Below are 13332 nucleotides of genomic sequence, written 5' to 3' on the forward strand. Positions count from 1 at the left end.
TGTTGTATAATTCGTGGACCAAAGTATCGTGGAGTAACATATGTAGCATCGCTGTCATTGACATATAGGTACTTCCCGAAATGAGTGTAATACTTGTAAAATATAGTAAGAAATAAAATATTATATATTGGCCAAAGACTGCTTCTCATATTTGATAAAACTGACTTGTTATCACAGCAGAGATGACAACAGTTGCGCGCGCGCGCATTAATCGTTACACTGTAACGTAAAATTAAGTCTGTTCTTTTTAACTGAACTTCTTGCACGGTCATCTTATCATCTTTTCTTTTTTTTTTTTTTTCATGTGGGGAGAAAAAGATAAAATATATATGTATCGTACAAGAGAAGTTCAGCTATAAAGAGCAGGCTTTGCATAGGCTCATAGGCTTCTACATATCTAAAGTACATCAGGAAGGGTTTCCTGGGTTTCCATGGTGACGATAGCAAACAAAGCGAGAATGGAACGAGCCGACAATGGATAAGTGTTTCTCCGACTCTGATCTCTGACCGGTTATATTATCGGTATTGAACATCTAGTTAAACAATTTGGAATCTGTGCAGTCATGAAAATTAATAGGCGTACGTCTTTCGAACGTGAAAAAATTGCAATTGGCAACTTTTCAATAAAGTATAAGTAATAGATTGTACGTACGTACGTGTGTGTGGGTGTGTGTGGCGCGCGTGTGTGTGCGTGTGTGTGCGTGTGTGCATGAATTTCGCGATCCATTATTATTATTATTATAAGAGTGGTCGAGTTGTGGCGTACCGAGGATCTTATCAGCGACGAAACGAGAAAATAAAATATGGATAATGTTACGTATGATAAGACGGAGAGTAAAACTACATCCTTGGCTGCCAACACGCTTAAAATGCCATCGTGGTTACTGGAGATGACCGAGTATATAGCATTACTTTGCATATTACTTATTCTCGCCTCTTAAAAAATGAATATGACAGTATTGATTATATTTTCTACCCTTTGTTTACTCTCGCCTTTTTAATCCTTTGTATTAGCGATATAGAAAGAATTGGCATAAGTAACGATGCCGAATCGCTACAAATGGAAACATTTTTAATCGATGACCAGCATTGTTTTAAGAATATCACCGTCGAAACGGAAAATGATACGTAAGAGATCTATATATACAATTAAACAACATTGTTTAAAGAGTTATTCATACAGCGGTGTGTACAGTAAGTAGTAATGTGAAACATTTCATTTTGGTGGTATTTTTATTTATAGAGATAAACAACCTAGCGCAAGCTTAAGCGATTTTTACATCGATGCTGATATTAAATTACAAACGTCCGCAAGTAAATCACTGCCGAATACACCAAAGAACGAACAAGTAAAAGTTAAGCGGAGAAAAACGCGTGCTTGTTCGGCCGTTTTAAGTACGAAACATCGTACAAAGAACGATTTTCATGGATTTGATGCATGTTTGGAGAGGAAACAGATGGAAAAGCGCGGCACGCTCCACCAAAGCTTGGCAAGCTCCGATAAAAATTATTGGGACGAAGAAGAAATTTACTTCGAGCATCAAATACCAAATGTCTCGAATCGTGCAGATACGCGATTACATTTGTCAGATGACAACTGTTCCAACAGTTCTGCATTTAGCCCGCAAAACGAAGAAAAGTCGACATTACCATCTGGTCGGTATCGGGAAGCTTTTTCAAATCTCGTACCAATTACTTTGTGTGCGAAAACGATTTTGTTAAATTATTTGTCAAATAATAATCAGCCTTCTAGCAAATTGACATACATTCATTTTGAAATCATAAGTAGATATGTGCCTTTATCTTCACATATATTATATTATACACGTTAGAAGCATAGAAGCATTAACGCGTCGTTGTCTACCCAGCAAGTAGTATTTTTTGCATCTTACCTTTTGGACGCCAAAGTAAAATTTTAATTGTCTCGAGCACGTAATGACAAATAATAAATGTGCGTAATGTGATTAAATAAATGAATATCGTCACGGAGTAAGTACCGTGTTAAAGTTTAGCGCACTTTTTACTTTACATTGCTACATTGCCAACTATTTATTTATGTCACTTAAAAATTTTATATCAGACGACACCACACACTTAACTATATATTATACTTACAAACGCTTTAAGAGATTTCGGTGACGCCGAGCGTGTTAAAGTTTCGCATTTTTCTGCGTTCTCGTAATATATGCGAATAATTTAGTGAAATAATTTAGGGTGCATTATTTTTAGGTAAACCTTACAAAAATTTTATTATTCCCGAACTACCGTCCGGAGACTCGTTGATCATTGATATTCTCTCCACCTGGGGTGACAAACATTACGTAGGCCTCAATGGTATCGAAATTTTCTCAAATACTGGAGAACCAGCCAGAATAAAAGAGATACGTGCACACACGACAGGCGCTAGTCAATCACTGAACAACGATCGTGATCCTCATATTATAAATAACTTAATTAATGGTATTAATCGAACGAGAGACGATGCAAATTTATGGCTAACACCTTATGCGAATGGCGACCATCATTACGTTTACATGATATTTGAATTCACGATTACTGTAGCAATGATCAGGATATGGGTAAGGCCCCTTACCAAATTTTATGACTGTCGTAAAATAATCTCTAGATATAAAAAAAAAGAAAAAAAATGCGTGCGTACGTGCATAAAAGTACACTTCACCGCGATCTGAAATTATTCTCTCTTTCTCTTATTCTCTTCTTCCAGAACTACAATAAATCCAGAATACATTCCTTTAGAGGAGCCAAAGATATTATTATTAAATTAAATGACATTATCATCTTTTACGGAGAAATCGCTAAAGCTTCGGGAGACGACATGGGTAGCCTCGATTCCTTCGGCGATGTAAGAAATTTTGTCAAATAAATCACAAATTATGAAATATATAGTTCTACAAATTATATAGTTCAATATCATAGAAACGTTAATTGTGCGTGTCACTATATTAATTCAATAGTGATCTATTAATTTAATACGTACGCTTGTAGTGTACCTTAGTATTCTCAGTCTTCAAACTTCTTTTCTTTGTCACGCATAATAACAAATTTTACACGAAATTAATTTTATACGTAATGCGCAAAAATATTGGCTGATGTAGACTATATTATTTACGACGGACGAAAATATTCTGGAATTGATATCAAAACATGATAATACGTTCATAGAATTCAATAATGGGACGTCCGATTGCGAAGAGAAAGAAATAATTCGCCCAATAACGGCAACGATAACCGGTGACAATGTAAGAGAGCCACGCGCGTCGATACATTTATTTATAATAATGCACATGCATGACTAACACACACACACGTAACGAGATAGATATAACAACTAGGTGATCTTTTTAGATTACCTCAGCGAGACGTAAGAGCAACGATTCTATTGAGAATTCTCCCAGCTTGTATAGCGATAGCAAAATTCACGATACCCGCACTCTTACCGCTCTATCATGCAGAGAGATTCGGTTAATTATTATTTCCAATTGGGGCTTACAGCATTTGGTTGGTAAGTAAATAAAAGTAGCGTCATTAAATAAGACAACGCTGCAATCTATTATGCACTCTCGAATCGGAATCTTTATCGGCATCTCGGCATCGGCATCGGCTTCGGCTTTGTAGGCCTTACCGGTATAGAATTAATCGGAGATCAAGGTACAGCAGTCCCGTTGGTAAACGCCAATTTGCATTGTAATGTGGCCGATACGCATTTAACGAGACTGATCGATGGGCACAATGTTACAACTGAAATGGATCGCATGTGGCTAGCGGACCTGACGTTAGATAAGAGGATCACTATAACTGTTACCTTCGATACGGATGTGTACCTAACGAGAATGCGGATTTGGAATTACAACGCATCCTTGGAGTTATCTTATTGCGGAGTAAGATGTATACATTGTTCAAACGCAAAAACTTATTATTAATAACGCAACGGCCAGCTAAACGAGAGAGAGATTCTCTTTGCACAGGTAAAACAGTTACTAATTAAATTAGACGGTAAACAGTTATACGCCGACGAGAATGCCGACGGCTTCCTGTTAAGACGCGCGCCGGGATCTTGCCATTATGACTTTGTCCAAGAAATCAGTTTCCTTAAACCACCTGCTCAGGAACATTTTTTGGATCGTATCACTGATTCAATTAAATCGCCCGAAGGTACGTGTCATTAGAGACGGCAGCGTGCAAGAAGTCGACACGATAGAAGAGTATACACAGGTTCCGGGAAAATGCTCGTGTGTCGTATACGATTTTCAGAACTCGAGCCTTTGGATTCGAACTACGAAGCTCCGTCGATGCCGCGAGGATTCGTGTATCAAATAATAATTTTCTCTACATGGGGAGATTCTTACTACGTTGGTCTCAATGGGATACAGATATATGACAATTATGGAAACGAGATAAAGTTAACTACAGACAGTACGTTCAGTTTGTACGAAAGTTTATATAATTCTGTTATACGCTATAACAGAATTATCAACTTTATTTTATACACTTTCCTCTCTGAAGAAAAAAAAAGAAAAGAATTTCTAATTATAATTTGCATTTGTAAATTATTTCCATCGATATAATTTATGTTTCCACCACCAATGATTATGGTTAAGCAATGCCGATCATATTTCACTAGACGTAGCCGCATTTCCTGAAAGCGTTAACATAATCGAAGGAATAGACAACGATATTCGTACACCGGACAAACTTATCGATGGGACAAACGATACTCGAGACGGACGGCATGCCTGGCTGGCTCCTATACTTCCTGGCCAAGTAAACGAAAATAAACCGTCAAAAAGATAATAGTCAGTTATTCGCCATTTAACATTCCTGATACACTTTTTCAGACAAATCGTGTGTATTTAATATTTTATCATCCCATTATGGTATCAATGATCAAAATCTGGAATTATGGGAAGACCCCACAAAGGAGAGTTAAAGAATTTGCGGTAAGAGAAACAAATTACGTCAATATATCAAGTATATTCTGACTGATAATTCTCCAATTTGTCAATTGTACTGAAATCATTCGTTTCTTGTAGATACTAGTGGACGACTTGCTAGTTTACAATGGAACGTTGGATAAACACAATTCATACGGATTGGTAACGTTTGTAAAGGAATGCAGTAATGAGAATCTCGTAAATCGGTAAGTCGCAAGAGCAACGCTAACAAGCAGAGAAAATTTGACTGCGATTGCATGTACATATAAATCATATAATTGTAGCTCGGAGCAAGAGGGCCGTCTTTTAAACTTGCGAAGAAATACCTCGGGCACTAATTCATTACCAGATCCATCCCTTCGCCCACATACGTCTTTACAATTTAAATAATCCTTAATAACGCCACATATGTTTAACACTACATACTAAAATTGTACATATATTTTTACACTTACACATCGCGACTTTTTTATTTTTATATTAGTGTCCCGTCTTAATAATTAATGGCTACGGTAGCATATACATATATATCGATGTATAATATTATAATAATATTCATACATTTCCACATGTTTCTGTAATGACCATCCCATACGAATATTAGATGTACAAATGCTGTTTATCTTGAATATTGTTGAAAAACAATAAAAATAATTGCAATATAGAGATTTACGATATAACGATTTGATTAGGTCGTAAGAAGGAGTAAAAAGATATGTATACATGAAATATATCATACGTCTCGTCACACATCACGAATTTTTTTTCCTTACACGAGTTACTATATAATAATGCGAAGAGAGAGAGGAAAACACATTTTACACATGGATATCTCACTTCTCTGACGCTCTCGAGTAAATTATGATGAATGACACGTTCAGTTACGAGGGTATTACTCGTGGTCTTTTCGTTTCCGTTAATGTAGAAATATCTACTTGGTCCATTCCCTCTTCACGAGGTCCAGTACGTTTCCTCGCCTTCGGTGACGATTGTTTCAGACACTCCATATCGTTAAATACTACTTGTGCTCCACCACCACTCGTTGGCAGTATGTCGCCCTGTTTAAAGGAAAAAAAGAAATCTTGAACTTGTGTATATTAATAATAAAGATTGCACGTGTCAACATTCTCTGAATGCACAAATTGCGAAACCTTATATAATTTCGTTTCAAGTTCTCCGTCCGTATCGTGCTCTTGCGCGACAAGACAATATCTAGACGCGCCATCCGTAATTTCTTTCGGGGAAGTAAGTTGCGTTACGCTTCGCCGTCTTTGCATCAGTGGTTGCAGTACAGTCCCGATCGGCACGAGAGTCTGAGGTCTATGATCGATCCATCTGTCGGCACTTTGCGATCGTCTGTACCTCGGGTTCGAAACGGCTATTCTATCCTACGTATAACAAAATTGTTATTTTTTCCCCCGTTTCCCCAACTTTTTTATACATACAAAAATTTTCAAGTTTATACGACGATATAAAGATATTTAAGAGGAAAGAGTAATTACATAATAGGCAACCTTTCGTGATATTCTGGTATCTCTATCAGGACTGACCACTCTCGTCGTCAACTCTGGAGCTTGGTCTCTCGATGAGGCAGGATTAATGTAATTGTCGCCGACAATTTGCTTTACTTGGCGTAACTTGTCTTCTTGAAGCTTCATTTGATTCTAAATATATTAATGACATATTAAATTTTTTTATTAATGTGCGCAAAAAAGTTAAAAACAAATATTAAATATATAAAGTCAGAATAATTACCTGAAGTTGTTCGCGCTCTTGATGCAGTTTTATTTCTAACTCTCTGGTCAGTTTATTTGTCTCGACTCGCATCTTTGTATTATATCTCTGCTTCACTCTTTGCTTATCTATTGAACGTTGATTTAATGCCAACTCCCGATCTCTCACCTATGCACGAACATCGTGTATATATATATATTAAATTTAAATTAACGTTGCGTACGAGCGAACGGATACATTGCACACATACGAATCTCACCTCTTGCTGTAAGTTTCGCACCATATCATTAGCATTGTTTAATTCACGTGAAAGAATATTGATTTGCGTTTCTGTTTTACAGAGGTGTCCTTCTAATGCCGATATCTTTTTTTCCTGGTGTGTATTTATATTTTTCAACACAACTACTTCACTTTTTAAACTTCCATTTTCTTGCTCTATTCCATTTAATATCCGTCTAAAATCCTCTTCTATAAATGAAATGTACACGTCAATTATCATCATCATCGCGTTATAGCACTTCGTTAGTTAGCTAATTATGAGATAAGTTTGCTAAAATTGTACGTCTTACGTTTCTTTTGTAAATCCGCACGAAGCATGTTGCGCTTGTTGATACGTTGTTCCAAGAATTGTATTAAAGATAGTATTACTTGATCATTGTCCGAGGTGATAGTCTCCAATTGAGGAAAGCGTCCGCCCAAACTAAAATTTATGAAAGTGTGATAAAAACATTAGATTACATCATGGGAAAAGAGAGGGGGGGAATTTGAATTATAATAGCTGTTCAAGTTGCAACACACCTGTACACTGGACCTATGTCAATGTTCAAATCAACGGCTTCCACTCGGCCTCTCTCCCATTTTCCTCTCGTTTCCTTGATCTGAAAATGTGATGAAACTTGTACTCATGCGCGCGCACATTTCAGAATTGTAAAATGTTATTCGAGTTACAGCCATTACCTTATTCACTTGTCTTCCGCCAGGAGTGAGACCGAGGTCCAATTTTACAGGATTAGACCTCGTGATATGCACTTCTTGAGTCATTTCCGCAAATTTCATGACTTGCTACACACAAAGAGAAATTTTTGTAAAAATTAATGACATTTTATATTTCTTTATAGATAAATTACATAGTATCTTACGACGTACAATTGTTTCGTCATAATCGTCCGCTCTTGGATTTACACAGACTATCATTCTGACTTGTCCTTCCCCATCAAAATAGTTTTTAAATAACTGCGTAAGCTTGGAATCTCGATAGGGAACCATTTTATTTGTACCCTGAGTCTGATTCTCTCTCAAAATTTCCAAACACGATCGCAGGGTCATTAAAGAGTTATTAATGTTTCCTACACACAATTATATATGTACACATTGTTTGGAGGTTTTCATAAATTTCACGAATACGACAAATAAAATGTGCAGATGCCATCTCACCTGCTTCTCGTAAACGTTGACCGGTATTTTTAGTGCGATTCGTTCGCTCGCTGCCTGCTAAATCTACCAAAGACAATTGACTTACGCACACGACCGGTTTATACTGCGTTACATATTCGCCTTCGGGATCTAAATGTGCCTAATATGCAGGAGAGTAATCATTGTAATCATTAAAGCGATTGTATTTCACTCTGATGTAGCAAGAGGTTCAAAAAGAGCGTGTACTACCTGTACAAGTCTGATGGTGAAAACGCTGTGCGATCTACTCGATTCTGCATTCATTGCCGTATGCGCGACGCGTCTTTTCCGTTGTCCACGTTGAAACAGATCAAAAGCTTCCCCCGCACTTTTCACTTCAACTTCCGTGACGGCATGCACATACATATTTTTGTTGCCGTCTTCTCTAACAAGTTTACTCTGCAGTGTCCTATGTTAAGTATAAATTAAAGAAATAAATAGGTGCTTTAAAAACACATAACGAGATTGCAAAAAAAAAATTGTTTTCCTCAGGCGATGCTCTTACCTGTTTCTGTTATCGTCCTCCTCTAACAAGTCGTATACACTGTTGTTGTATATTTCGACATACGTGACAAATACAGCATACACTTTATCCGTTTCAACCGCCACGCTTTGCGATTCATTACGTTCGTGAGCTACCGTCGGATTACTATCCCCGTCGCTGTCCACCTTACGCCTATTGGATGTACGTTCACGAGCGATATCAGTTCAACGTTATTTAACACCTACGTGATCTAACACAGCAAGACTAAGAATTCTATTAGGTATCAAGCGTTAGGAAAAAGCTTACCGTTTGCCGGGTCTCCCAGTTCTTTGCAACAGTTCTTGATGCCTATCCTGCATAGCGTCAGCCTCGCTTTGCACATCAAAACCATTTAATTTATCAGGTTTAAAGACAAACTTTTTCGTTTGATAATTCGCGATAGTATTGAAAATAACATCCAAGCACCGAGGCATGACACCAGCATCCTGCAGTTCCCCGGTCATCGTATAAGTTTTCCCGCTACCTGTCACACCATACGTAAATAGGAGACCGTTTCTTCCGTGAATAAGATTTTCAACCAGGGGAAGGGCGACTGTTTCGAATATCTTCCTCTGCTTCACATTGGGCGTAAATACATGACTGAACGTCGTTTGTATCTCTTTGCTAGTTGTAGTACGAAAGTTGGCTGCTGACTCCGGCGGTGTTATCACCACCGTCGTATCAGACGTGACTCTCATGCACGATACATCCGTCGGAAATTGCATGGGCCGTAAACGACAATAAACTTGCACGGGATCTTTGGCTATCGCGTTAGATCCCTTCGGCCGACCGATCGGCTTACGGGCTGGAGTCTTCGGACGTCTGAAACATTTGTTACGTCGGTCCATCTCAATCTCTTATCTCTTTATTTTCTCTTAAAATTCACATGCGTGTACTTGAACGGAACCTCGGACTTGATTTTACATTTTACGTTACAATACTTACGCGGGCTTCATTATATTATTTATAAGTCGATCCGCTCTTTTTCCGTCGATCAAGAGAATGCTGCAACAATTGTGAGAGCAATTCCTCGTTCCTCGATGAGAGTGTTGTGACGCTAACTAAAATTAAGGCAACACGCGTGAAGATCTGTGAAGATCGTTACAATCTTTTCAAATTGAAGTTTGGCATGCATAGATGACAGGCCAGGCGTTTAATATACAGTGCTGCCAACTTCATTTATCCATCGCGTCCACACCATAGACTGGCACAGACATAAAAATCGGAACAGCTTTTGGAGAAACGTTCCGATTGGTTAGTCTCAGGGCGGTATTCATAGGCTGCGGTCCACTTGACGCTACAAATGCTTTGAAGCGTTCTTCATCTCTTTCTTTCTTCGTTAAAAAAAAGGAGAAGAGAAATACTTGGGAGCGTTTGTAGCCGGTAGCGTTAAGTGGTGAGCAACGCGATTGGTCGAAACCTTACGTTCTACGAAAAGTGTGTGTGCCCCGCTTAAGGTGAAATTTCATGGGCAGTGAAAAGTAGCAGCAGATCGTACTGATTGGCTACAAAATAGAGAAGTTCTAGGAACTGGAGAACTTCTCTATTTTATAGCCAATCAGTACAATCTGCTGCTGCTTTTCACTGCCCATGAAATTTCACCTTTAGGTGACACTACTGGGCTGCGTTCAGAAACTTTACTCGGGTGTACACCGCGTCGTTCTATCTTTGTTATTTACTCGAAATTCAACAAGGACAGAACGACGTTGGTGTGCACCCGAACCCGAAACGGCCGAAAGCCGAAACCCGAGTGAGGTTTCCGAACGCAGCCCCTGGTTATACCGTGGCTGTCGTGTCGGTATATATTTTATAGTTTAGAATGTTTAGATCGTTTAGATAAAATTTGAATTTCACAGTGAAACATTTTGCGAAAGGTATTTTGATTTTATCACAGATTTTAGAGATTCAGACAATATTTTCCATAACCATATTATATGAGACTCTGAGACGTTACGTTTAACTCGCTCGTTAAAAGGAATATTTCTATTCAAATTATTAGTCTAATTTAATCGCGAAGTCGCTATCTCGCGCTATGACGAATAATATTAAAATAATTTCAAGACCGAAAGTTAGATTCCGTCAATTTTCCGACAACGCGCGAAACGAGGAGGAGATCGTTGAACATTGTAAAAAACAGACCGTTGTGCAAGCGAATGGTCCAAGGATCAAGGAAATCTTATCTCTCAAAAAGTCCATCAGAATTGTAGATCCTACAAAATCCACAAGTGTCGGTGACAAAGATGTATCTTTGAGTAATTGTAACAATGACATCTCGTCATGTCGCAGCATTACGTGTGGCAATGTCCAGGATACATCTTTCTCCGATAAAAATGTGACAAAAGTCGAGAGCACGATGATTTTGCGTGATGCAAATGGTATTCAGAATACAGGGAAGAGCTGTAAAATGTTGCAACATGATAAAAATTCACGAGATGACGTTTCGAGAGAGCGCGTAAAGTGTTTGCAACAAAAGGGGAAAGAAAATAAAGGTAATTGTCCATTGAAAAGAACTATGTCTAGCTCTTACAAAAAATTAAAACGTCAACGAAACAACAACGGAAAACTCGCAACAAGGTACGATCAATTGATCGATTAAAATCTAAACTTTTTACAGGTATTTTGCAGGCTGGTTGTATGGAAAAAGTAAACGTTGCAAGACCAGCGTTTAAAGGGTCGAACATGACCAAGTCGCAATCTGCACCAAGCATTATGAAAAGAACGAGGAATTCAATGATCCAAGGGGGAATTTTTAATGCAAAACCTGCAACTACCCTATCTCGTGTTACGTCGCGTTACAAGACTGTGGCAAAAAATAAAATATCTCCGGTCAAGAAAATCGTTTTACGTAACGTATCGGGCCCTAAGATCAAAACATCCGTGGGGCCAGGAGTTTTTCGCAAGAAGCAGAACGATACAAAAGCAAGTGACGGAAATGAAAGACGTACCGTCACATCGGATGTTACCGTAGAAGATTTGGCGCAACCAGAATACAACTCTATCGTGTGTACTGTTAATAAACTGAAAGAACTCGAGCAGCAGAAGATTGTCACGGATGTCGGTCATTTGTCGTCTACGCTTAAGAGTTTTCTAAACGGAAAGGTAAATCTTTATATAAATTGGCCCTACGTGCGCGTATATGTATACATTGGAAAACGTTTCTCTTTTTGTCACAGATTTCCACGGCACTCGATTTTCCATTGGATGAAGCAATTTACAAAAATTTAGTGGATTTGAGTATAGATGAAAGACAATTGCCGTCTACCGTTATGCGAAGTAAAGATCCAGAACCACGGCAAAAAGACGCAGTACCGAAACTTTCAGATTTTTTCACACCCGACGATACAAAGGAGATTTGCGAGGCTGTGCACGTTAAATCTCGCGTATCAAAGATCAATGATAATTGGAACGCCTTTAAAATTAGCGATAGGATACTTGAATGGAAATATAGTATAGATGAGATATAGGATTACGTATAGGACTTGTTTGTCAGAAGTGTGTCAAACTTTAAATTGTCGTAATATAAGCGGCAAATAAAAAGTTATACATGTAAGTTACGAGAAAAAGATCAACTAAATACAATTACTCGGTGGAAATGTATATAGAATGTAAATGCAATTTTCTCGATACGTATATTTTTTCAACGCAGAAGAATAAATTTATGGACGTGTATAATTTTACCTAATTTACTGTTGTTTATAATTAAAAGTGGAATATTACATATTTGGTATGACGAAGAGATTCGCTTAATTGTATTTACTCCTGAAATGATAGTTTTATTGATTTTCCATCGGAATCAAATTCTGATGGCATCGACACGGAACTGATGCCATAGTATCTCTTTTGTAGATAAAGGTAGATACGGCATAGATTATAGTAAAGACATGTACCAGCCAGTATCATCCCAATTACAACTCCAGCTATGATGACCCTGTTGAAAAAAATTTTGTTAGATCTTAATACATGTGAAGTATGACGCGTTTACCAAATTCATATCTATTTTATGACGTATTTACACAGTGATCCATATATCGTAGTCTCTGTAGCTGCAGCATACATTTTCGTCGCAGCAATACTGCGACGATTCACATAAGCCCCATACACAGTAATGCGCGGTAGTCTGAAAAAATATATATGTGCGAGGAAACCGAAAATCGAATTTGTAGACAAGTCGGAAAAATTATAAATTAAGACGTAAACATTTTCATGCAACGTTAATTCTATCGACATCCAAGTTGGTTGATAAACGTTGATACACGGGTCATTCTTCTTAAAAGCATGACATTTTCTACGAACGTTTATCGTGATTTCGCGATATCGCGATATCACGTTAAAATACGAAAAGAAGAATGACAACCGAGAAAGTAGAAATAACGCGAAACACAGACATACCGGAGAAATCGCGAAACTCCAAGTTAATATAAATAATGTGTTGCTTGACACTCTTGACAGATACTCCATTGTGCGTCATAATCCCAAACCTATCTCAACCTCAACCTAGCTTGAAACTACAGATACACGTACATTAGTGCTGGTTCACAACCTTGCTTTAAGTGCCCGTCTATAATAGGTGTTTTAAGCCCTAATGCGGGGGGTCTACAACGCGAGTCGCAATGTCGTGAGTCACAAGAATTGACCAATCACAAACTAATTTCAGGAGAATAATCGACTGTG

The 13332-nt window shown here is 38.0% G+C and overlaps 4 protein-coding genes across 9 annotated transcripts; 2 read left to right on the forward strand and 2 right to left on the reverse strand.

Annotated features, from left to right (window-relative positions):
* The first annotated feature begins 275 nt into the window (after positions 1 to 275).
* LOC143898076 (katanin-interacting protein-like) lies at positions 276 to 5702 on the forward strand. 2 transcript variants are annotated; one of them, XM_077407168.1, is made up of 14 exons: positions 276 to 898; positions 1015 to 1128; positions 1244 to 1656; positions 2230 to 2579; positions 2726 to 2863; positions 3117 to 3260; positions 3367 to 3523; positions 3637 to 3899; positions 3987 to 4173; positions 4273 to 4434; positions 4643 to 4782; positions 4857 to 4958; positions 5052 to 5158; positions 5237 to 5702. In XM_077407168.1, exons 1-14 carry the CDS (start codon positions 804 to 806, stop codon positions 5340 to 5342), a joined length of 2478 nt encoding a protein of 825 aa, XP_077263294.1. In that variant the 5' UTR covers positions 276 to 803; the 3' UTR covers positions 5343 to 5702. The 2 variants fall into 2 exon arrangements, with proteins under 2 accessions (XP_077263294.1, XP_077263295.1); XM_077407169.1 differs by lacking the exon at positions 3117 to 3260.
* Positions 5703 to 5774: 72 nt separating this feature from the next.
* Positions 5775 to 9860, reverse strand: LOC143898075 (kinesin-like protein KIF23). 5 transcript variants are annotated; one of them, XM_077407166.1, is made up of 14 exons: positions 9607 to 9860; positions 8929 to 9483; positions 8644 to 8814; positions 8349 to 8547; positions 8121 to 8259; positions 7833 to 8032; positions 7644 to 7748; positions 7485 to 7564; positions 7256 to 7386; positions 6946 to 7154; positions 6708 to 6854; positions 6455 to 6616; positions 6104 to 6340; positions 5775 to 6010 (listed from the first exon to the last, which is right to left on the reverse strand). In XM_077407166.1, exons 1-14 carry the CDS (start codon positions 9615 to 9617, stop codon positions 5834 to 5836), a joined length of 2523 nt encoding a protein of 840 aa, XP_077263292.1. In that variant the 5' UTR covers positions 9618 to 9860; the 3' UTR covers positions 5775 to 5833. The 5 variants fall into 5 exon arrangements, with proteins under 5 accessions (XP_077263292.1, XP_077263293.1, XP_077263290.1 ...); XM_077407167.1 differs by having other exon boundaries at positions 6467 to 6616; positions 9607 to 9859; XM_077407164.1 differs by having other exon boundaries at positions 7485 to 7558; positions 8929 to 9860.
* Positions 9861 to 10344: 484 nt separating this feature from the next.
* On the forward strand, positions 10345 to 12397 carry LOC143898082 (uncharacterized). Its single transcript, XM_077407185.1, has 3 exons — positions 10345 to 11150; positions 11276 to 11760; positions 11835 to 12397. The coding sequence occupies exons 1-3, from the start codon at positions 10694 to 10696 to the stop codon at positions 12123 to 12125; spliced, it is 1233 nt and encodes a 410-aa protein (XP_077263311.1). The 5' UTR covers positions 10345 to 10693; the 3' UTR covers positions 12126 to 12397.
* LOC143898087 (uncharacterized) lies at positions 12331 to 13211 on the reverse strand. The gene is made up of 3 exons (XM_077407213.1): positions 13051 to 13211; positions 12675 to 12778; positions 12331 to 12589 (listed from the first exon to the last, which is right to left on the reverse strand). Exons 1-3 carry the CDS (start codon positions 13117 to 13119, stop codon positions 12415 to 12417), a joined length of 348 nt encoding a protein of 115 aa, XP_077263339.1. The 5' UTR covers positions 13120 to 13211; the 3' UTR covers positions 12331 to 12414.
* Between the last annotated feature and the right edge of the window lie 121 nt (positions 13212 to 13332).

This window comes from Temnothorax americanus, unplaced genomic scaffold, assembly GCF_048541705.1.
Source record: "Temnothorax americanus isolate GAGA-0224 unplaced genomic scaffold, ASM4854170v1 Scaffold22, whole genome shotgun sequence".
Lineage (NCBI taxonomy): Eukaryota > Metazoa > Arthropoda > Insecta > Hymenoptera > Formicidae > Temnothorax > Temnothorax americanus.